Source organism: Mustela nigripes, chromosome 16 (genome assembly GCF_022355385.1).
Source record: "Mustela nigripes isolate SB6536 chromosome 16, MUSNIG.SB6536, whole genome shotgun sequence".
NCBI classification, from domain to species: domain Eukaryota; kingdom Metazoa; phylum Chordata; class Mammalia; order Carnivora; family Mustelidae; genus Mustela; species Mustela nigripes.
In genome coordinates this window covers 9,427,194-9,451,791 of record NC_081572.1, presented here as the reverse complement: position 1 = coordinate 9,451,791, position 24,598 = coordinate 9,427,194, and the positions used below count along the sequence as shown (strand labels likewise).

At 38.8% G+C, this 24,598-nt stretch overlaps 1 protein-coding gene across 1 annotated transcript in view; it reads left to right on the top strand.

Annotated features, from left to right (window-relative positions):
* Nucleotides 1-16,092: 16,092 nt before the first annotated feature.
* LOC132004100 (ATP-dependent RNA helicase DDX18-like) overlaps nt 16,093-24,598 on the top strand; it is a 19,877-nt gene continuing 11,371 nt past the window's right edge. Inside the window, exons 1-3 of the mRNA XM_059380172.1 lie at nt 16,093-16,193; nt 16,580-16,626; nt 18,397-18,555. Coding sequence (XP_059236155.1) covers nt 16,093-16,193; nt 16,580-16,626; nt 18,397-18,555 — 307 coding nt within the window. The remainder of the gene's footprint in view (nt 16,194-16,579; nt 16,627-18,396; nt 18,556-24,598) is intronic.

Here is a 24,598-nt window from a genome sequence, read left to right as displayed (position 1 = left end):
AGCACAGTGAAATTTGTCATGGCTGGGCTAGGATTTCCATTCTCTTTTCCAATGCATGCAAAACAGACACATCAGAGAAGAGTAAAGCTAGTATCGAGTTAATTATTTCTCAAGTTAAAACAACCAAAAAGTTGCAGTATAGAGTTAATTATTTCTCAACTTAAAGCAACCAAAAAGTTGCATTGTTGTAAACCCTTTCAAAGGCCAAATACAAAAAAACCCTGAATATTACCCAAATTCAAATGTCTGCAGATTTTGCCGTGATGGAAACAGGTTTGGGATTTGGAACTCTATCCAAAAATACTGGTAACTGGTACTATCAGGGGAGATAAAAATCCAAGACACCCAGAAACTTCTAGCAGACATTTCAAACGTGTAAGATGGTGGCAAAGCTTAACAGCGGTACAAATGAACACACCCAGGAAGCCTTCCAACGTCTCTTCCACTATGCAGATGCTACAGGAAGAACACTCTTAGGTCTCTTCTTATATGCTTCTATGTAGTCAAAATCCATTATTTTAGTTTTCAAAGATAATTAAAAGAGGTTTTAGGGGCACCTGGGTGGCTCAGTGGGTTAAATCTGCCTTAGGCTCAGTTCATGATCTCAGGGTCCTGGGATCAAGTCCCACATCGGGTTCTCTGCTCAGCAGGGCGCTGGTTTCTCCCTCTCCTCCCCACCATCTTGCTCTGTTGCTCACTATCTCTGTCTCTCTTTCAAATGAATAAATAAAATCTTTAGACATTAATTAATTAATTATTAATTAAAAGAAGTTCCTGACTCATAAAATAAAAGTTGTTTCTCGACATCCTCAATACATCAGGTAAGAATGACCTTGGACCAGGAATTGGCCACTGCAGACTGCAGGCCAGAATGGCGCTTTGCCTGTTTTTGTAAATAAAGTTTTATTGGAAAACAGCTAGTCTCCTTCATTTAGCAATTACTCTGTGGCTGCTTTCACTCGGCAGCAGCAGCATTGAGTAGTTTCAACAGAGACTGGCTGCAGAGCCAAAAATATTTACTGTCTGGCGCTATCCAGAAAAAGTTTGCCACCTCCTGACCTAGACGATCATGGCATATGTTTAAAAAAAAAAAAGGAGAAGGAGGAAAGTCAAGACCACTGAAGCCTTAGCAGACAAAGGGAGACTGAGTTGAAATTTCACGCTCCTTTCCAGACAGTGCCTTGGGTCCCAGTGGTGTGCCATCTGTCATTGTACCGTCCTGATCATTATTGCAGAGGACACCTATTTGGCCTAATTGCAGTAATGCCACAGACAGAATTTGCAGAAAGAAAAGAAACGTTGCCAGAGACTGTTAGTTTGAGATAACATTTTATTGAATCCTCACCCTATTACAGAATTTCAGTCTCTCACTTCATCTCTGCCCCAAAGCCAAACTCCTCCAGTGTTTTTAATAAGAGGTAATTATTTTTGTAGGGTTTTAAACAAGTCTCGGTGGAATTCAAATATTTTCCAAAACTGTCATAGAAGGTATATTTTAGTATAGAATCAGTGTTAACTATTTCGCACATGCGCAAAAGATGTTGAACTGATTGAAATCATGAGAGAAAAATCACTCGTAGACACATATAAGCAGTTCATGCAGGTACCATCTTTCCCTAGAAACACAGCATAGAAGAGTTAAATGATATGAGGATTTGGGATGTTTTATCTCTAGCTGTAGATAACAGATTAGTACTCTGTGATCTAGGAATTAAAATAGACTAGAAAGTGTTGAAATCAAAGTGAAAAGCATGATCCAGCATCCTCAACCCCAGCACATAGCTAGCTCAATGTTCTAATATATATATATATATATATATATATATATATATATATATATTTAAGATTTCATTTATTTATTTAACAGACAGAGATCACAAGTAGACAGAGAAGCAGGCAGAGAGAGAGCTTCCCGCTGAGCAGAGCGCCCGACGTGGGGCACTGGGATCATGACCTGAGCTGAAGGCAGAGGCTTTAACCCACTGATCCACCCAGGCACCCCTCAGTGTTCTAATATTATTAATACAACGCAGCTCAGAAAAATTCTTGGGGAATGGTAAAATTATATTGGTACCTAATGATGTAACCAATTTTGTTTCTATATACATTAAAACTTTGTATGGCTCAAATCACGTTTCTCAAAGCAGAGACAATATAAATATTTGATATAACACAGCTTGGTCTTTTAAAAAGGTATGAACCTGTCTCTAATAGAAGTAAAAGAAATCCTGCATCATACTGGTAAAAAAAAAATGGGTTGGTATACCTATCTTAAGGGCTTTCCCCTACGTAATCACTGTCTTTATGTAACTTGGCTACTGCAGGTTTGACTTTTTTATTTTTTTTAACCAGGGGACTGCACTGAAAGTGATACATTGTAAATCACTCAAGACATACAGCAGAAAAATAACATACTTTCAGGATGTCTTCTTGAACTATTAATTTTTCCTTCACATATTTAGGCAATAAAACTATCCAAGCGTCTATAGGACACAGCGAATAATTGCAGCCCATATTTTTTAAACTTAGTTTTATTAAAATGAAATTGAACCCTTTTATTTTTCTGATAATATTAAAATTATTCCACCCGTTCTTACATACGAATTAACTAGTTTTGGGGGTGAGTGGGGTGGGGACATAGAAAAAGAGATTCTGCCAACGTTCTGTCGACATTTTGAAGACACACTTGAAAACCCAACAAAAAGTTTCAAATCTTGGTGTGAATGAGGACGATTTTTAAAGTATGTCCATTTTCCAGAAACAAATATGATGAGTTTTGTGAGTCTTGGGTTAAATGTTTCATTGACCACCCAGACCAAAGGCATTTATACGGATCTTCTGAGATACACCCATCCATTAAAAGGCCACAAAGCAAAATGCCAAACGGCACATCCCAGTCAGAGGACAGCCATGTCCTAGAAATTATTAGATGAATCGTCTATTTCTGGTTTTGTGAATGAGCTATTCTATGTCTCAGATGCTCTGATTCTTAAAATAGGGAGAGAATTTCCACACCCACAACCTGGTTACTGGGCTGGTTCTGCTCTCTGTGCCTAGATTCTGTTCTCTGTCCTTTCCTCCTCTTTGCTCTGGATACCTTTCCTGCAACATTGCTTTACCTGAGCTCCCTGGATCTTTAGTTTCCGGTTGGGTTTGGTCGATGGGCAGCAGCATAGACCGAAGAGAGGGCAAACAGAGAGACAGGGATGTTTATTTCTCTGGCTCTTCACAGCTGGGCTACAATATTGGTGGTGCCTCTGCTCTTTACGACGGCCGCAGCTTCTGAGAGGCGACTCTTCGCTATGGCGACAGCTCTCGAGGTATAGGTAAAGCCCTGCTCGCGTGTCTGGATGGCAACAACTGCGTAGTCTTGCTTGTCAATGAGCATTTTGCCATTCCTTGAGGACTCCTCTCAGTCTACCCACATCTCTGTAAATAGATGCTTCTTTTTTCCTCCAGATTTGTTGAGGTGTAATGGACAAATTAAAATTGTGCATATTTAAGATGGACAATATGACTATCTGATATATGTACCCATTTTGAAATGGGGTGACCACCATCAATTCTATGAACACATTATCATCTCACATAACTACCTTTTTTTTTTCTTTAATGGTGAGAACTCAAAGCAAGTTTCAAGTATATGATACAGTCATTAACTATGGCCACCATGGTATACATTAAGTCCCTAGAACGTAGGCATCTTATAACTGACAATGTGCACCTTTTGAGCAACATGCCTCCATTTTCCTCACTTCTCAGCCCCTGACAACCACTGTCATACTCTCTGCCTCGGAGACTTTGATGTTTTTAGAATCCACATAAAAGTGAGATTCTACGGTATTTGTCTTTCTGTGTCTGGCTTATTTCGCTTAACATAATGTCCTCCAGGTTCATCCATGTTGCTGCATATAGTGGAATTTCTTTCTCTTTTATGGCTGACTAATATTCCATTCATATATATATATATATATATATATATATATATATATATATACCATATACAAATATATATTCCATATATATGTATATTCTATTCATCCACTGACGGACACTTAGGCTTCTTTCCCAGACCTTAGCTATTATGAATACTGCTGCAGTGACTGTGGCAGTGAGGGCAGATGCCTTTTTGAGACACTGATGTCATTTCCTTTTTACACACACTCAGGAAGTGGGATTGCTGGACCCTGTGACACTGTTGCTGAGGGTGTGGAGAAAAGATAATCCTTGTGTACTGTCGGTAGGAATATAAATTGTTACAGCCACCATTCCCCACGGTGAATCCTCAAAAGACTAAAAAATATAAACACCCTAAGACTGAGTAACAGATACTTCTTTAATACTTCTTCACGTAATCATTTGACTATCTTCCCCTCCTCTGAGGATCTGCCTGAAAGAGTCATCACCCCTTGATAAAATCTTACTTCTGATTTACAAATATACACAAAACGTATTTGTTTTCAACAATTTATCACCGGGGCACCTGAGCGGCTCAGTCGGTTAAGCATCAGGCTCCTGGTTTCGGCTCAGGTCCCTACCTCAGTATCATGGGATTGAGCCCCACATCAGCATGGAGCCCTGTTTAAGATTCTCTTGCTCTTCCTCTGCCCCTCCCCCTGATTCACACACAGGTGCTCTCTCTTTCTCTCTCTTAATACAAACAAACAAACAAACAGAAAATATAATTTATCACTAAGGATTAAATGTAAAATAAATAAACAGAAGAAATGTTTCAGGTAAGCTTTTATGGGAAATTAGCTAATAACGGAAACTTATTAGTTAATAACGGAAATAATGGAAACAAATCATGGAAGTTGGTGGGGTTCTTTGGTTATAGGATGGTGGAGACTGGAGCATATCTTAAAGGCTTCCCCGGGGGTTTCAGTATCTCAGTTTCTAGTCAACCTGTTGAAAAGCCAAGAGCCACCAACAGCGGTATCACAACACTATAATCATGTTTTCGAGTACTGCACGCATGCAGGAATGAAAAGGAAGAACTGACAGTCAGTGACAGTTCCCACAGCTTCCCGCATGACAACCACTGTAGGAGTCACGTAAGCATTATGTAATTTATGTAAATTTATGAGATTTTTTTCCTCAACTCGACCAAGTATTTATTATCAGGTTCACAGTACAAAGGAGAAAATTGAACCTCACAAAAATGAAGCCATTGATAGCTGTTGCCCATCAAAGCACCAGCTGATTCCTTGGTCATCAGCTGGTACCAGCTGACCATGTTCCAGATTATCTGTCCACCTCAGGTTGTTTACATGTCTACTGTGTCCTCCTCATCCTAGCCTCACACACGCTTTATTATTATTATTATTTTAATTTTTTAAAAGATTTTTTTTATTCATTTGTCATAGAGAGAGAGAGAGAGAGATCACAAGCAGGGCGAGTGGCAGACAGAGGGAGAAGCAGACGCTGTGCTGGGCAGAGAGCCCGATGTGGGACTCAATCCCAGGCACTGGTATCATGACCTGAGAGGAAGGCAGACGCTTAACCGACTAAGCCACCCAGTGGTCCTCCTCACACAACTTTTATATCTGTTGGCATTCTCAGATCTGTCTGTGATCCTTCAATCTGTAGGAATCTTAGCGAGGAGTTTCCCTCACCGCATCCACTAGATGTTCACTGTTCCACTCAGGCCAGATTACAAATTTTGCTCCGCGGTAAAAGGTCTCTTCAGAAAGATCTTAGAATGCAAGGCTATTGTTCTATTTATTTTCAACCATAAAATTTCAATCTGGGTTTCAACCCAAGAAGATTGAGGGTGATGGGACCCTTTTCAGAGCATCATTGCATGGAAAACAACCTTATTCTCTTAGATCCTCTTCAAGGCATGATTGGAGAGTTTTCTTTTGTAGGGATATGTTGACATACTTTTTTTTTTAATGTAAGGACAACACTAGCTTTTAAAATTATTATTATTAAAGATTTTGTTTACTTATTTGAGAAAGAGAGAGAGAGCATGAGAGGGGAGAAGTTCAGAGGGAGAAGCAGATTCCCCATGGAGCTGGGAGCCCAATGCAGGACTCAATCCTGGGACTCCAGGATCATGACCTGAGCCAAAGGCAGTCACTTAACCAACTGAGCCACCCAGGCACCCGACAACACTAGCTTTTGCTCTCAAAGTTTAGAGAATAACTAGAAGATGTTTTACTCTGTCATGATCCATATAAGTCAATAGCTTTTTTTTCTTTTTTTTTTTTAAACTTCTGGACACTGCTAAAATTATATGTTAAAATTTAAAACCGAGAAAGAATTTTTATTCTGAGCATTATTTTCCCTTTTCTTAAAGCAATTAAAGTGAATCATGAGTAACTGAGAACCATTAAGAATTACCTGGAACAAATGCATTAGTTATTAATCAAGATATCCTCTCTATGCCTACGTAAGTCTGTGACCACATCTACTTCACATATGATCTACATTTATGTTAACAGAAAATCCACATGTGCATAAATTACACATGTGTATTTATCTAATGTTGTACAACTAGTGAAGGGATTGTTAATTTATTAAGAGCAGTAGTATAATAATAGACTTGTTCTATTAAGAACAGTAGTATAATAATAAACTTGTTGGTGGAAATGTAGCCCATACAAGTACATCTGTGTTTTCAGCTTTAGGAGACCCTGGGAGAATCATGCAGTGATGCATGTCCATGTTTTAAGTAATACAAATTTTCAGATGATAACCATACAAACTAGTTTTGCTAAAAACTATGTCATTTGGGTAGTTTAGCTATAAATGTATTCTTCCACTTGTGCATAAAATAAACATGGTAAAACACTGTTAGAGGTATTTTGCCAGCCAGAGGTACCTCATTGAATGTGATTTGAATTCTTGGAAATCAGTGGAAATGAGATGCATAAAAACTAGAGGTTCAAGAGTTGATAGTTTGGTAGCATAACATTTGTCATCGTGGTAAGATTATAGAAAATCCATTCCTCTATTTTGCATTTATTACATTAGTCACCCAAAACGAAATGGTTGCAAATGGGCTTCATCAAATATTATACCTCCTGTTAGTCCCAACCTTTTAAAAGACTGACTTAACCAATCAATTTGCAATTTTTGCATTATTAAGAACATATTCTCTTCATACCATTGAAAAAAAAGCATCTGTATATCATGTTCTCATTCCAGAACATTGCCTCTGGCCAAAGCTTTCTTCTTAACAACATAAAAAGTAAAAAATGCAGAAAACAGCTAGTCCCAGAAAATTCAGTTTAAATGCTCAGCATTCCTTTAACAGAAATTGCAGGTAGAATTTCATCTGTATTAGTCAGGGTTTTAGAATAGCAGGTAGTATGTGGATATAACTGTCAAATTTCTATGAGTAATTTAATTGGCATGGAATAAATTTGGTTATATTTTTGACTGCTTGGTATTTCAAGGATTTTTTTTTTCCTTCCTTCTTTCTTTCTTTCTTTCTTTCTTTCTTTCTTTTTTTTTTTTTTCTCTCCTCCTCCTATTGTGGAGATGGCCTGAGTCTAAGAACCATTTAGTGTGGCAGTCTTCCTCCCACGATGACCTAAGTCCCTTGTCTCCTTCAAGTCTTGCTTTTAAAAACTACAACCTATTTCTGTTTACCTATGGTGAACTGAACACTCATATTTTCTTCTTCTCAAAAAATCCACAGATAAAAGTAAATGAATAAAAAAGACATGAACTGTGGAGGCTGCCCTCTCTAGTTTACAATGACCGATGCCTTCTGGTATTCATAACGTGGATAATCCCCACATATAATACCGAGGTCAGTTCATTTGACCAATATCAGAGGGCAGAAGTGTTACTTCTGGTATTAGGTTATAAAAGAACAAGGTTTCTCCCTCTTCCTTTCTCTTGTCTCATCCCTCACCACAGGGGAAACAAACTATCATATTATAAACAGCCCAATGGAGAGATCCATATCCACATGGGAGAATCTGTACCTTCTGGTCAACAACCAGTGAAGAAAGAGGTCTGCCACCAACTATATGAGTGATTCTGGAATGGATTTTTTCAGCCCTGTGTGAGCCTTTAGATGGTGGCAGCACTAGTAGAAAGCTTGATAGCAATCCCATGAAAGCCCCTGACCTAATACCACCCAACAAATACACCCTAATACCACCCAACAAATACACCCTAATACCATCCACCTATACCCAGATTCCTGAGCCTCAGTCCCTGAGAGGTATAATAAATGTTTCTTGTTTTCATCAGCTGATCATAGGGTCCTTTGTTACCTAGCACTAGGTAACTGACGCATACCTCTGTAAAGAGAAAGAGATCAGGGACGCCTGGGTGGCTCAGTTGGTTGGATGACTGCCTTCGGCTCAGGTCATGATCCCGGAGTCCCGGGATCGAGTCCCACATCGGGCTCCCAGCTCCATGGGGAGTCTGCTTCTCCCTCTGACCTTCTCCTCACTCATGCTCTCTCTCACTGTCTCTCTCTCAAATAAATAAATAAAATCTTAAAAAAAAAAAGAGAGAGAAAGAGATCAGGAGTATAGTCACCAGATGGTTGATTTAAAAAAAAAAAATTAAGGAGAATGTGGATGTTTGTGGGATGAGATGCCAATGAAGATCAACCAATTCACACCACAGAACTTGGTAAGACTTGGGAATTGGGCACAGGATAGCAAAGCAACAGTAGGGCAAGGGAGTAAAAACAGAAGAACTGGGGTGCCTGGGTGGCTCAGTGGGTTAAAGCCTCTGCCTTTGGCTCAGGTCATGATCTCAGGGTCCTTGGATCGAGCTCTGCATCGGACTCTGCGTGGTGGGGAGCCTGCTTCCTCCTCTCTCTCTCTCTCTCTCTCTGCCTGCCTCTCTGCCAACTTGTGATCTCTGTCAAATAAATAAATAAAATCTTAAAAAAAAAAAAACAGAAGGACTTGCACCTATACAAGTCTGTGTAAGAAACAGATCCCAATATTATATCTGCTCCCTAAAAGAGGGAAGGAAGATCTGTTCTTTGGAGATAGGAAACCAAGAAAGCTTCGGATTGGGGGAGCATCCCTGGTTGATGGTCAGTGGGGGGTGCTGATCTGAAAACAGGGGGTTAGATGAAAATTCATGCATCAGTTCAGAAGACTATCAGCCTCTTTCTGACTTTTTACTCAAGCATATGTTATTCAGGCTATCTATTTGCAAACATAGGCAAGAAGCTCTTTGATTCTTTCCAGGAAAATACACACACACACACACACACACACACACACAGAAAAAGAGAAGGAGAAACATACAAGATTCTATTGTTTGGAGTCCTCCAATAAAACAGCAAAAACCATACCAGTTACCACAAAATAAAACCCACCAATTGATAAGACTCTGTCAAACATTGAACTTCCAATCAGTTTTTTGATGTTTCACCCTGAAACATAATGGGAAGTCATCTTTCATCAGATGCTGGAAGAAAGCCTGGACACCAGAGACAGAGAGATAATAGTTGGAAGAAGGGAGGTGAGAGTGAGGAGGGATGAAACAGGTGATGGGGACTAGGGAGAGCACCTGAGCACTGGGTGATGATGTATGGAAGTGCTGAATCACCGTACTGTACACCTGAAGCAGACATCCATTGTATTTTAACTGACTGGAATTAAAACAAAACCTAAAAAGGAAAATAAATAACTGGAAAAGAACTCAGGGGGGTTAGAAGAAAACTTGAAAACCTAACTTAGGAACTTAAATTGATAAGAGACTATAAAACACTGGATATCTATACAAGAACAGGATGTAAGAAATAGAGAAAATCCAAGAGGTTTTGCAACTAAAAAGATGAGAACTACACTTTTTAAAAACATGTGGCCAGATGGGGAGATAATTTTGAGTCAAGCGTCAGTAGAACAAAATTTAAAATGATCAGCAATAACAAAGGAAAAATAAGGAAATTAGAGAGCGGGTACATGAGGGCCACCATCTAGCTAATGGGTCTTATGAAAGAAAGAAAGAAAGAAAGAAAGAAAGAAAGAAAGAAAGAGAGAGAGAGAAAGAAAGAAAAGGGCAATTTCAGGGAAATAAATTACCAAAGATACATTACCAAAAATGTTTGCTAGGACAGAACTTGAAATTTTATATTAAAAGTGACCATCATGGGACAAGCACAAAATAAGGCAAAAGGTACAATAAAAAGTCAATGTGGGGGGTGCCTGGGTGGCTCAGTGGGTTAAAGCCTCTGCCTTCGGCTCAGGACATGGTCTCAGGGTTCTGGGATCAAGCCACAGATAGGGCTCTCTGCTCAGCGGAGAACCTGCTTCCTCCTCTCTATCTGCCTGCCTCTCTGACTACTTGTAATCTCTGTCTATCAAATAAATAAATAAAATCTAAAAAAAAAAAAAAGTCAATGTGGTTGACAAATGCTTTGAAAAGGAAATTCAGATAAAGGATTCATTGATACCTGATCATGTTTTTATTTTTTTTTTCAAAATGGTAAACCTTCTATTTATAGTAAATTACCTATTTCCTTACATAATTATGTTTAATTATTATTTATATTTTCATTTTGTTTTAAATCATTTTCCTGACTTAGTCAACATGCCACTTTTCTTTAAAACTTAAGTGGCCACTATTTGTTTTGTTTTGTTTTGCTTCTGGTTTTGCCACCCATGTGTTGACTACAACTGTTCAGGGTCTAGCCACATTTACTTAGGTCCAGTTTTTCATCAGCCAAGTGGTAAAAGTTATTTTCATATTGGGGGAAAATCTTGGAATATACAACATTTGATGCAAAACATCCCTTCCCAAGCATTTATTTATGTATTTTTTCTTCCCTAAAGTATAGTACATCCCTAATTGCCTTCTCCCATGTATTAATTTAATGAAATGCCTCTTCATAAGAATTGCTTGCTAATGATAGGATTTGAGTTTTGGCAAGCCATACGTAGGGTATTTATTTTTAAATGGGGACGATATGTGTATTTATAGGCAAATGGTCCCATTTCCCTTGGAGAGTCATAGATATTTTTTGAAGCTTATTTTCTTACAAGTATAAACTTCTTCCTGGGTATAGAGCCATTAAAAGTGAATCTAATTTCAACTCATATTTAACAGACCAAATATTTGTACTTATAGTAACCTATTTTTTGCCAAAGATTGGTAGTCAGTGTGGTCAGAATTCTATAAGCTATGAATGAGGTGGAGGGGGAGGAAAAAAAAAAGTCTATGTATGTATTTATTTACATACATAACTTTTGATATGTTTATATGAAAAGTTTAATAATTTAAAAAGCCAGCATAGTCAGTTTATACTTTTTTAAAATAGTATAAAGACCAGTGACAGTGACAAAGTGTCTGTTTCTGCCTTGCCTCAAAAGAAAGCACAATTAATCTTGCAGAAGACATTTATTAACCCAGATGATGATTTCACAATGTGGATTCCACCTGATGTAGTTTTCAGTTAATATGTGTTTAATTCTAACCTTGGAGACACTACCTCATAAGAGGTAGACCAACAGCGTGAAAATGACAAAAGACTCTCTGAATATTTTTACTGGGGATGACCGCCATGGGCAGGGCAAAGCCATAATGGTAAGGTCAGTGGTGAGACACTGACTTGGCCAACCTTCACCAACTTAACCAAGCGTGAAAGTGGGTCTCCAGCCAAGTCTGTCGTGGTGGGCAAAGGAAATTTGGAGAAGGCTTCACTCTACAGTTGGCTTTGACTAAGCAACAGTTGGTTAGCGCATTGTGTTTATGAGAATAACACCATGGGCATAATCCCAGACCCATCCAGTTAACATCATTTATTTCCATGACCACCAACTGCACAATTAGCCCTGCCAACAATATTAGAAATGCTCACATTTGGTTACCAGGACAATTGGGCAAGAAGCAGCTCAGTACAACTGTACTACTGGATAAAGAGCCTTAGAAGACATGGTCAACATGAACATATTTGCATTTATCTACTTATTTCCATTTTTCCACATGAACTAGATTTAATCATTTTAACTAGAATGTAGATGAGAATGGACATATAAATGGACAAGGCAACACTAGAGGTCAATAAACTGATTTTACCACAGGGACTCAGGGGGAGGGTTCCTGGAATTTAGCAGATGAAATCCCCACATTCTTCCTGCCTAGCTTTCCTAGTTAATGTACAGCTGAGCAAGGGTGTGGGGGAAGATCTAAGTTAACTAGTTAGAGTTAACATTTCCACAATCATGATTTTCAGAAGTGAAACAGTATGAGTTATGAGAGTATATACTCCAAATATTTCTTTTACTCTATTTCCCTGATATTTAAACTATAAAAGAAAGGCAACTGGAGAAGGTTGATATGAGGCTCATTTCCTTTTTTGAAAAATTTAAATTCAATTAGCCAACATACAGTAGTACATCATTAGTTTCAGATGTAGTATTCAATAGTTCATCAGTTGCATATACAACCAGGGCTCATCACATCATGTGCTCTCCTTAATGCCCATCACCCAGTTACCCCATCCCCCAACTCACCTCTCCTTTGGCAGCCCTCAGTTTGTTTCCTATAGTTAAGACTCTCTCATGGCTTTTCTCTATCTTTGATGACTTCCCATTCAGCTTTCCCTCCCTGCCCCTATGATCCTCTGTGCTATTTCCTATATTCCACACCTGAGTGAAACCATATAATTGTCTTTCTCTGATTGACTTATTTCACTCAGCATAATAGCCTCTATGTCTATCCATGTTGATGCAAATGGTAAATAGTCATCCTTTATGATGGCTGAGTAATATTCCATTGTGTACATGGACCACATCTTCTTTTTTTTTTTTTTTAAGATTTTATTTAGTTATTTGACAGAGAAAGATCACAAGTAGGCAGAGAAGCAGGCAGAGAGAGAGAGGAGGAAGCAGGCTCCCTGTTGAGCAGAGAGCCTGATGTGGAACTCAATCCCAGATCCCTGAGATCAGGGTCCCCAGGTCCCCACTGAGCCACCCAGGCGCCCAGGACCACATCTTCTTTATCCATTCATCTGTTGATGCACATTTTGGCTCCTTCCACAGTCTCACTATCGTGGCCATTGCTGTTGTGAACATGGAGGCTCCTTTGCAATCAAACTATAAAATAGCAACTTGCAAGCTGTGAAATTATTGTGGGAGCCATGTGGAGGTGCATGTGAGTTGGGGACAAGAGCTGCTCTTCACTGAACCATGGTGCTGGTGGAGGTGGTACGGAGGGGGTTGTTGCCATGGTGATTAGAGATAGCAGTGAAAATGAGGGTGGTAAGGGTGTTGCTAGAATAGGTAGTGGAGGTGACAATGGAGATGAGGATGAGAGTATTTGGAGACTTACATAAAGAAGAGGTGGAGGTGGTGAGTGCCGAGGTAGCGTGGATGTCAACGGTCTCCTTCGTTCCAGTTACGTGACAATAGAGTCAGCAGTACCCCCCCCAACTTTTATTCATCTGGTATTCCAGGCTTGTGACCATCAACCCTCTCAATCCTTCTCTCTCCTCCTTCTCTGACTCCCTGAAAGACTTGTCTACCTCATTCATTTTGAGACAAGAATATATTCTTCGTCTTAGTCATGATCTATCTCTCATATTTTTGTCAGACTGTGCAGATTCTAACTTCCCAGAAATTCGTGTCACCTATGAAATATTTAAATGCTGTTTTAAATATTTAAATATTGTTTTCACTAGAGAGGAGGTGGGAGGAGCTATTGTCTTAATAGTGTCCTACATATGATACTAAGGGCCCTGTATGTCATTGAAAATTCTGTTATTCCAACAACCAGTGGTGATCATAAGATCTATAGGTCCTCTGGGAGAAAGAGCCTGAGCAATAAATAAGACTGGGTTCACAGCACACAAACAAATAAAACGATAACTGGGAAAAACAAAAATAAAAACCTAAAAGCCTTCCCAGTTCCCCTGTGTCTCGTCATGACTTCTCCATGGCTAGACTGCTGGGTTACGGCTTTGCATCCTTATGTCTTCTCAGTAGGGCCCATGCGCTTCAGACAAAGCCATCCAGAAACACAGCAGTAGTTCCACAAGGTGGGTTTATTGGAGGAAGGGAGAAGATAGAGCTTGGGGAAACATGGGGGTGTTTTAGGAAAAATGTGTTAGAAAGAACTTATTACAGGATTTAGTTGGGTGACTCACAGAAGGGCTGAAGAAGCAAAACTTTCTAGAAGGCAGGACAACTCCATGTGATTTTTTTTTTTTCAATAAATCTACCTATAAAGAGGGGAGACAAGAACAAAAACAAATCTCTGGTTGGTGAGGGATTGCTCTATCATTTTAGCCAAGAAAGGGTGGTGTTTGGTATTTTGTGGGTGGCACTAGGAATTTTTAAAAATCTGCACTGAGGCAAAAATATGAGGTGTAATGTGGCCTTGTTTTATGTCTTTCGTCAGGGCTAAGTCTGGTATTCTGTGAGATCGCAAGTTTTGATAGAATGGTGTGGCCTAGGTATGCGTGCCAGGCCAGCTTCCAGCTTCTGAGGATCAAGAAGGTTGCTCCTTTTCTTTCTTTCTCTATGATGCACTGGGATTCAGTAGTGGTTTGTATTTCTGCACACAAGAAAAAGTTATTTATTTATTTATTTATTTTTGAAGGTCAAGCAAAGCTTTAGTCCATGCCAAGCATCAAGAATGAAACCAAACGTTTGGGGCTGTGCCTCTTACAGAAAGGGCGACCTCTCTCTGCTTCACAGACCAGCTTTTTTTTTTTTTTTTTAATTTATTTTATTTTCAGCATAACAGTATGCATTGTTTTTGCACCACACCCAGTGCTCCATGCAATCTGTGCCCTCTCTAATACCCACCACCTGGTACCTCAACCTCCCACCCCCCTGCCACTTCAAAACCCTCAGATTGTTTTTCAGAGTCCATAGTCTCTCATGGTTCATATCCCCTTCCAATTTACCCCAACTCCCTTCTCCTCTCTAACTCCCCTTGTCCTCCATGCTATTTGTTATGCTCCACAAATAAGTGAAACCAAATGATAATTGACTCTCTCTGCTTGACTTATTTCACTCAGCATCATCTCTTCCAGTCCTGTCCATGTTATCATGACCCATCTTCATTTCAAAGTACGATTTCTGACTCTAATGAGAATACTGATGGTAATTGAAGGCAATAATACTAAAAATACCAACAAAAGAAAGGACAGGGTTTGAGATCAAAGCAGAGGAGGGGATAGGGAGAGCACCTCAGTGAGTGCTGACCGAGCCCCACGAGTGGTCTTACTGTCTCTCAGAAGCAGGCACGAGACCATTTGAAGTACCCAGTGATGGTGCTACCTGTATTCTCAGCTCAGAACCCCGGGCGCCAAAGATGGAGTAATTTGAGGGGGATAGCACACTATAATAAGCAAATGTCTTCAGTTGGAGTCCCCTAAAGCAAAGGATTCCCATAAAAGTATTTTTTTAATTGAGGTATGATTAACATATAACACTATGCTAGTTTCATGGTCTTTTTTTGGGGAATTTTGTTTTTGTTTGCTTTTGTTGTGTCCTTAAGGAGTATTCCCCAGGAAACACCAGTGGGGGACTAAGGAAGTAAGATGGGGAAATGAAATACCTAAGTCAGGTATTCGGTTAAGTCCCACAGAGACCCACCAATAAATAAGTAAGTAAGTAAGGGGGAGAGGGAGTAAATAAATAAACAAAATTCAAGATCATTAAAAAAAAAAAAAGTTGTCAGGAGGACAAGAGGGTCCACAAAAATGCTAAGTAAAGAGGCTCTCCTTGTCCACAGAGTAAGTGCGTTTCTGTGTCCAGTGGCTCTCAGATGTCAGCAGCAGCAGAAGCACCATGACGTCTTGTTCAACTGTAGTTTCTCATTCAGTAGGTGTGGGTGGGACTCAAGACTTTTTATCATCTCTAACATGTTCCCAAGAAAGCTGCTGCACCAAGGGCACCGCACTTTATAAAAGGTTGACGGAGCCTGAGGACTGAACTTTGGCCAAGAGACGCAGATGCTGGCTCCCAGGCGAGCAACAACGGTTGTTGGCACAGATGTAAACCGAGTGGCAAGCCCGGGGTGTGCACGGAACTCTCCAGCATCTGCTCTTGTCTGGGCCCAGGTCTGTCTGCATCCAGATCTGGTATTGTCAGCACTTGGGATATACCCCTTGTCGGCTGTGGGTGACAGAAAGCCACAGGATAAACCCATAGGATGCCCTATGAGTTAATTGTCATGTCATTGTTAATTGGAGATAGGCAGACTGAATGGACAGGGCATCAGAACGCAGAGCTCATTTACATGAGTAGTTGGAGGTATGTGTTAAGTAAAATCTAAAAATTATCTCTGTGACTTGTGTTTTGCTTTGTGTTAAAACCCTAGGACTATAGCTGCACATTTTCAATCTAACCAATTAGTTTTAGCTGCAAAATGTCAAAAGTAGTACAGGCCACTATATTATTCTCTATGCCATAGGTCTCATGCCTTAGTTTTAATTTCACATAATCTTTATTCAGTCAAGGTGATTAATTTTTAAATAGATAACCAAACTTAATTTCCCATTTATGACTTTATAAGACATATCCAATCACTAAATTTGCAATTCAGAGATGAGTCCATGAATAATTTGTCCTACGTTTTGAGTTTAAGGAATAGGTCACTGTACCCTAGGGCCATAAAAATCTCCATTTGTCCCGTCCAGGTTTAAGCCAACAAGAGGGTTCCTTGTCACTCTGGGCAGAAGCACAGGTAAGCAGGAATGTTCTGGAAAGAGTTTAAGACGAAAGTGGATGCCAGTGCAAAGTTTATCTATGTTACCCTTTTTTCCTATGGGCAGTAAGAATAATTCTTGTTCTATGCTTGACTCAGACAGTACAAGGGCTTTCCATATGTTTACACACAAATCTTCACTGCACCCAGTGAGGCAAATACATGAGGGTTTGGCAGAAGTGAAGCCTGTTCCATGCATTTTTCATGAGAGAAATTTCAATAAAGTGAAATAACTCGGTGTCCCAAACACTATGCCAGCAAATGACAAGGAAGGCTGTTTACATTTGGATGGTGCAACCAGAACAGCTTGGGTTTCCTACATTCCAAGGCTTCCAGCCAGCCCTTTCAGTTAATCCATTAAAAAAAAAAAAAAAAGTTCAATTAAAAAAAAAAAAACAAGACCGGTTTCAGGAACTACCTGGAAAACACATAAGATTAGAAAATTGTATTTAAATGGGATTCCTTGAGAAACAAGTACCATCGTACATAAAATTTCAGTTTATACGTGCAGAGTTAGTTGGCACTTGGAGCCAAATGATGTCAATTATTTATTATGTCTCGAACACCAGAACCATCCATAGAGTGGAAGCAAATTTTCTTTGTTCTTGAATTTTCTGAACAACGTCTGTTCTTGCGTGCTTACTGAACATTCGTGTATCATCCCGTAAACCTCCAAATGTACTGAGTGGGCATGGTAAACACTTCAATATAATTGGAAATAGAAGAGATAAGAGGAGCGTACAGTATCTTCCAATGGCAGCTACTCATCTTCTGAAAAAAGTGGTGGTTCTCAAAACGTGGCCCCAGTCAGCAATATCCACACCCCCATGAGAGCCTGTTAGAATGAAATGCTAGGGGTCCTGCCCCAGACCCACTAAATCTGCAACTCTGGGTTCGGAGCCCAGTGTCGTGTGCCTCTAATGAGGTCTCCAATTGGTTGTAGGACATGCCAGAGTTGGAGAACCAGAGACTTGGCAGCTAATAAGAAATGGCTGACTGACAATAGAACGGACAATGGTGTATAACACAGTATGACACCACAGCAGAGATCGGTTTATTTTTGTTTTGTTTTGTTTGTGAAGTGTATGAATAAATAGAAAAGAAAGGAGGGAGAGAGGGCGAGGTGGAGAGAGAGAGCGAGAGAAAAGGTAAAATGTTAACCGTGCGTTACAGGGGATTTATTTTTGCTACGTGCTTTTTCACATTTTCCAAGATCCATCCCTGATTAGGTATTGCCTGTGATTACAACTGTTACTGAAGAGGATAACTATGTTATGGAAGAGAAAAAATAATTTTTCCTTATATTATTGTGGTGCATTTAGAAATTGTGCCCAGCTCCACTGTAACGATGTACAAAGCGAAAAGCATCCCCCATGCAACACATGGACAAGAGTGGCTCTGCTCTCTTGTCTTTTTTCTCTTTTCTTTCTTTTTTCTCTCTTCTCTCTTTCTTTTTTCCTACTCTCAAAGTAGGAAAAACTGTCAGCACAGAGCTTATAACCACATTTTCACTTGCTCTCGTGGTAGGCGCTTTCAACTGCTGGAACCCCGCGGACTGAAATGCGGGGAAGCCTTGCCTGAAATGTTACCTCTGGTGCGGGACTGTTCATGTTCACCTTCCAGATAGGAGCCCCATGTCTCCTTTGCATTGGTTGCAAATGTGGGCATTCATGGCTTCTTTGTTATACCATTTGATCATTGAAACTGTCTTTTTTTTTAATGGCTGAAATGGTGAATGCTTATTTTTAGGGAACTTTGTGAAGCCACTCTTAGAGAGTGAAAGAGAAAGAAGCCAGAGAGTACTTTCTGAATGTCTGACCTGCTTTTATCCTGGAATTGCCAAGCAATTCAGCAGCAAATGCTGTCCTGCAAAGGGTAAGAGCGAGCTTCCTGTTGCTGCTGTAACAAGTAAGGACCATAAACTTAGTGACTTACAGCAATACAAATTTTTTCTCTGACATTTCTGGAGATCAAAAGTCCTCAAATCAGGAAGCTGGGAAGGCTGCATTCCTTTTGGAGGTTCCAGGGGAAAATCCATTTCCTTGTCTTTTCTAGCTTTGGAGGCTACCTACCGTCTTTGGTTTATGGCCTCTTTCAGACATTCTGACCTCTGTCTCCATCGTCATTACTCCTTCTTTGACTTCTTGCCTCCCTTCCAAGGATTCCTGTGATAACATGGCACCCACCTAGATAATCCAGGAGAGCCTCCCCACCGAAACCTTAATCACATGTGTGAAATCCCTTTCACCATGGAAGATAACATATTAACAGGCTCTGGGGGCAGGAGGAGGTATCACTCTGCCTATCATACAAAGGAAGAAGGTTTTCAATATTGACCTATATTATTCTTTATCCAAATAGCTCTGTTTGCAAGTGATAGAGAGACAGAATTCAAGAGTCATGTAAATATTTATTCCTGACAAGAGTCCATGCAATGGACTGATGACGTAAACCTAGTTTATGTGGCAAGATTAAGTTGAATTTCCAATTCACCGTGTTTAAAGTAAACAAAACAAAACAAAACAAAACAAAAACTTCTGTTTTAGCTATTAGAGAAGTTATGCATTGTGACTGAACATAATATTAAAGTACAGATAAAAGGAAAACAAATAAATTGGAAAATAAATAAATTGGCAAACAAATTCCTTGGATTTATATACGTATTCTTTCCTATTTTAACAAAATTGGACCACAATGAACAGACCTGTTTTACAACTACTATTTTATTTCTCCCTCATGAAATCTTTTTTGATAGCATTATTCATTTACGAAGTTCTGCAAAATCATAAATTATTGCTCAATTTCTCTAATGTTTTTAGAGATGTACGTTGCCTTTAATCTTTTAATTTCATGAACAATTTTATGTTGAGCATTCTAGCAGGTCCATGTCTATGCACTTGTCCATGGTTATTTCCACATGGCCAGATATTTTTAAATACTTACCTCCATAATTGATGATGCTAGGGCCCTAAAATCACACAAAGGCAATAATATAAATAAAACGTTTGGGGCCATTCCACTTGTTTTTGAAAGACTTTTCTCCATTCCTTCTTTGGAGACACAAAGCTCGGAGTCAAGTGTGTTAGGTATAGAACAGAATATCTAGACTTTATTTAAAGATATGGCAAGTAAGCATATTTGGGATCTAGGTAATTAAACAACCTTCATTTAAAATGTATGGCATGTAATTCTATCTCTGCAGAGAGGAACTTACCTTGCCATGGGCAGCGACAGCTCTCAGTGGTAAATGTAATAGGACAAGGAAATGTGGACAAATCCAGAGCAGTAACTGGAGAACTAGCAAAAAGAGTGGGCTGGCTGAAGGCCAAATGCAACTTTGTTAAAAGAAAATATCTGCAGGGTGATTTTTTCAAAATGGAAGTAGATGCTCATCAGTGCCGTCCAATCATGAGATGCTCCTACTGCCCTGCTGATTTTTAATACGTGGAAGAAAGAACATGTTTTCTTTGACACCGGAGTTTGTTACCAAATGCTGAGACCTTAGAGACCTCGTGGATGACATTGAGAAGTTTTGGTATACAACCAGTAATGGCTTATTTTATTGAGCAATCACTGCATTCTAGATACGATGTTCAATGCTTGTATATAATATTACAAGGACTCCTCACAACATTTTTAAAAAGAAGATATCCCCATTCTTCAAACGTGAAACTGAGGCTGGAAAATTCGGTCAAGATTTAAGACTTGACAATGATCATAGAGTTAATTAGAGATAGAGATCATACGGTTGGCTCAGGTCTGAAACACACCAAAAATCTAACATCTCAACATGCTCATTTGGCTTCAGGAAAATAAAAGGGAAAAGTGCCTAGAAAGGAGGATTTCAAAATTAAGTCAATGTTGAAGTAATTTTTTAAAAATGTTTAAGTAGGGGCGCCTGGGTGGCTCAGCGGGTTAAAGCCTCTGCCTTCGGCTCAGGCTCAGAGTCCTGGGATCAAGCCCCACATCAGGCTCTCTGCTCCGCAGTGAGTCTGCTTCCTCCTCTCTCTCTGCCTGCCTCTCTGCCTACTTGTGAACTCTGTCTGTCAAATAAATAAATAAAATCTTTAAAAAAAAATAAAAAAATAAAAATGTTTAAGTAATGACAACATACTCATGATATAAAATTAAAGGAAACAAGCCAATGTTTACATTTTTACATAATGTGAAATCAATTTTTAAATTGAGATGAAATTCTGCAAAAGATAACTTCACGTGTGTGTCTGCATGTATGTATACATATATATATTTGTAGTCTTAAATTTATTATAAAATAAAGTCTTAAATTACTTAAGTTTAACTCATCATCCTATTTCTATATTCTATAATGAAGATAATATGTTTTATAAATTGTTTTTATGACAGAATATATAAACATTTATTTAAAAAAAAAGAAGAGAAAGAAAACTGAAATGACAGGCCCACTCAGAGCTTTCTTGGATCTTCCATAAAACAAGATACACAAAAGAGAGTGATTTTTTTTTCTTAATATTGCAGGTACAGTGTTACACAAAAATGCATTCTGTGCTATATTTGATTTGTGAGACCAATATATTTGCAATCTGTTCTAGGGAAAAATTGTGACAAGTTAGTCCAGGATACAGGTTTTTCTCCTGAAAACCATAAAAAATATGCACATGCAAGAATGTAACATATCCCACCATATCGCAGAAATCAGCAAAACTTTCGAATTCTGCTACCAGTGATTTAAATTACCAAATATTTCACAATAGTAAACAGATATCAAGACCTGATTCTTCCCACTTTCATCATTATAAATACTGCCAATGCCTGAAAACATGGTAGTTTGAATCAAACCATAACAGTGGGATCTAGAAAATGTCTGGAGGGACTAGAAATAGCACGATAATTTGAAGTCCTGGGCTTTCCTTGAGACGGAGACCGCCTCTGAACATTATATTGGTCTCAGCTTGGGGACTGAAAATCACCTGTAATGAATTCGATTCAGTTTCTTTAATCTTTGAACTCATAGAGTTAATGCAGGTGAGGTTATTTGTTTTCAATGAGCCATTTAATATAACGAAGGAGGGTTTTTGTAATCCCTAATTAATTCTTGCCCCTCAGCCCACCAATTGATTAATAACCCAAGGGAGCCAACAGTCAGCTACCTCCCCTTCCACATAATTGCTACTCTAGTAGGAATGTCACATTCAAAATCACCATCATTAAAATAATAACAAATCTGAGTAGATGATGGTGGCATTCATGAGTCAAACATGTTTCAATTCTTACTGATTAATGGGTGAAAGGACCATCATAAGGGCTGCAAATCTACTTGGAATAAATGCAGGAGTGGAGAAGGGAGCTGTGGTTTTTAGTGAGACTCCTTCAACTATCCAAACAAGTGTTTCTTTTTTTAGTGAGCAGAATATAATACAGGACTGTGCAAGATGACTGCCTACTCTATTTAACTTAGACAAATGCATAACAAATCACTATTCTGTAGCGCAAAGGCACACCTCATAGACTCCTGTTTCTTTCTTTCCTTTTTTTTTTTTTTTTTTTTTTTTCTTTCCTTGGGGCCTGGATATAAGACCACAGCCATCTAAATAATCCTCCAGAAATAAACCAATGAAATTGTGAGTCTGACAACAGACAGAGCATTATACCTGCAGCTGGTAAATGTTTCCATAGTCCAACCACTTTTCCAGTAAAAATTTTATCCCGGGGGAAAGTCAGCAACTAAGATTTTAACTACTTTTCTGCAATAGAAAAGTTTGGAGCAATGGAGACTTCATAAATTTCATTATTGATGGCCTTTATTTTTCTTAGAGAATTACCCACCCATCAAGTATATTGTGAAAATACTACTACTGTATTACTCTATTCCCATATAAATAATTAAAAAAAAAACTAGGTGATTAAACTATGAGACTACCTCATAAGAAGGTGCATAATTCCAAAACCATTTTATTGTTTTCTGTATTATTTGGTATGTTTGTAATTGTTGAATGAACATTTCAATTACATGAATATCAGGAGACTAAGAATGTTTGTAAATGTCTTGGCCAATTACTTGGACTGTGACCCTCCACTAACTGGCCCGCTCTGTTTTTGTGGGTTTCCTTGAAGTTAGAATGCTTGATTCTTGCATCCTACCTGTTCTTTCCATAGAAATAGTATTTGCTTTTGCACAACCTTTGAACTCATGAACATATTTCTAGTAGATACTGGGCTAATACAGGGGTATGACCTAGTGAATTTAGTCTCTGCTACCAGGCGATCTGCCATGGTGTTGGAAAGAAAGGACATTTCCAATAAAGAGTGACTCCCAGAACTCTGGTGAGAAGGTAGTACCAATCATTAAAGGAAAATTTGCGTTACTTATTTAAACTTGCAATATGTGAACCCTTTTACCTAACATACTGTTTCCAGGAATCCATCCGTATATATTTTTGTGTGGTCAAGATAATGTGTATATTGATGCTTGCCACAATATTAGCAACATTATTGGAAATAACAAAGAAGGGCAATATATGAAAGAATTAACAAAATGAAAACATTTGTAATTTTTTTCTTGCCCTGAATTCTTCCAAGAAACACAGCCTTGGAGATGGCTTGCCTCTAGGTTTGTTTGGGAAATCAATCTGAATGAATGAAAGTGGAAACACAGGAATGATGTGAAGGAAATTGAGAGGGGACATATGGCATGTTATCGATCCTGCATTTCCAGATGGCAATAATTTCCCACTGCATATCAATCTTATTTGCGGACCTTTGGAATAACTGTGTAGAGTTTACCTTGCTGTTATTTCCTGAGGGTTAGAACCGGATATTTGTTGCCTCCAGACCTCATGAGTCTCTCTGTGGAGTCCCAGCTTCCTCACACCTTCAAATTTTTCTCATTGTAAGAATTTCTGAGCAATTGACACAGATATCCCAAATGGAGGTAGGGAAATCAAAGACCAGAAAGGGAAAGTCATGCTGTGTGACTGAGCCAAAGAGATGCCAGATTCAGCCTGTGAACCACAAGGGCACATGAAACACTGTATCAGTTGCATCGCAGTAATTGTATATGGCCATGCTCCTTAAGGCGGGCACATTATATGATGAGCACTTGGTGTTCTACAAAACTGATGAATTATTGAATGCTACACATGAAACTAATGATGTACTCTATGTTGGCTAATTGGGTTTAAATTAAAAAAATGTATTGGTCTTTCAATTTTGTCTTTGACCCTTCAGTTCCTCAGCTGTGTATTATTTTATTTCCAAATATTTGGGATTTCCCAGATATCTTTCCATTGTTGATGTTTAGTTTAATTGTGCTGTGGACAGAAAACAAGCTTTGCATGACTTTTACACCTTGTTTAGTGGCCAAAAATATGGCCTGTCCATGTGCCCTTGAATGTGTATTCTGTGTTGTATTGGGTGGAAAGGTCTCAGACATCAGCGAGGTCAAGTTGGCTGATGGTGCTATTCAGGACCTCTGTGTCTTAATAGGTCATCTGACTAATTTGTCATGAAATCCTGAAAGAGGACACTAAAGTTTCCAACATAATTGTGGACACACCTCTTTCTCCTGTTCTATCATTTTGTTTTTGCTTTTGTTTTTTGTATTATGTATTTTGAAAACCTATTTTGAGAAATATACATGTTTAAATTATGTCCTTGATGTATAAACATCCTTACCAATTTTTCATGTTCCCTTATTATTTCTGGTAATGTTTCTTTTATGAAATCTGATGTATCTGATAGGAGTAGCCATTCCAGCTTTGTTTTGATTATGGTGGGATTCCTTTTACTTTAGACCATCCACAATTTATACTTACAGTGGCTTTTTCATGGGTGATATAGAGTTGGGTCTTACTTTTTTTTCCACTTAGATAATCTCTGCCTTTTAATCCATACTCTTTGAATAATTCTCAGTTGTTATCTCTTCACATCCTGCCTTCTCTCTCTTCTGGATCTTTCCTTGAGTGTGTGTTAG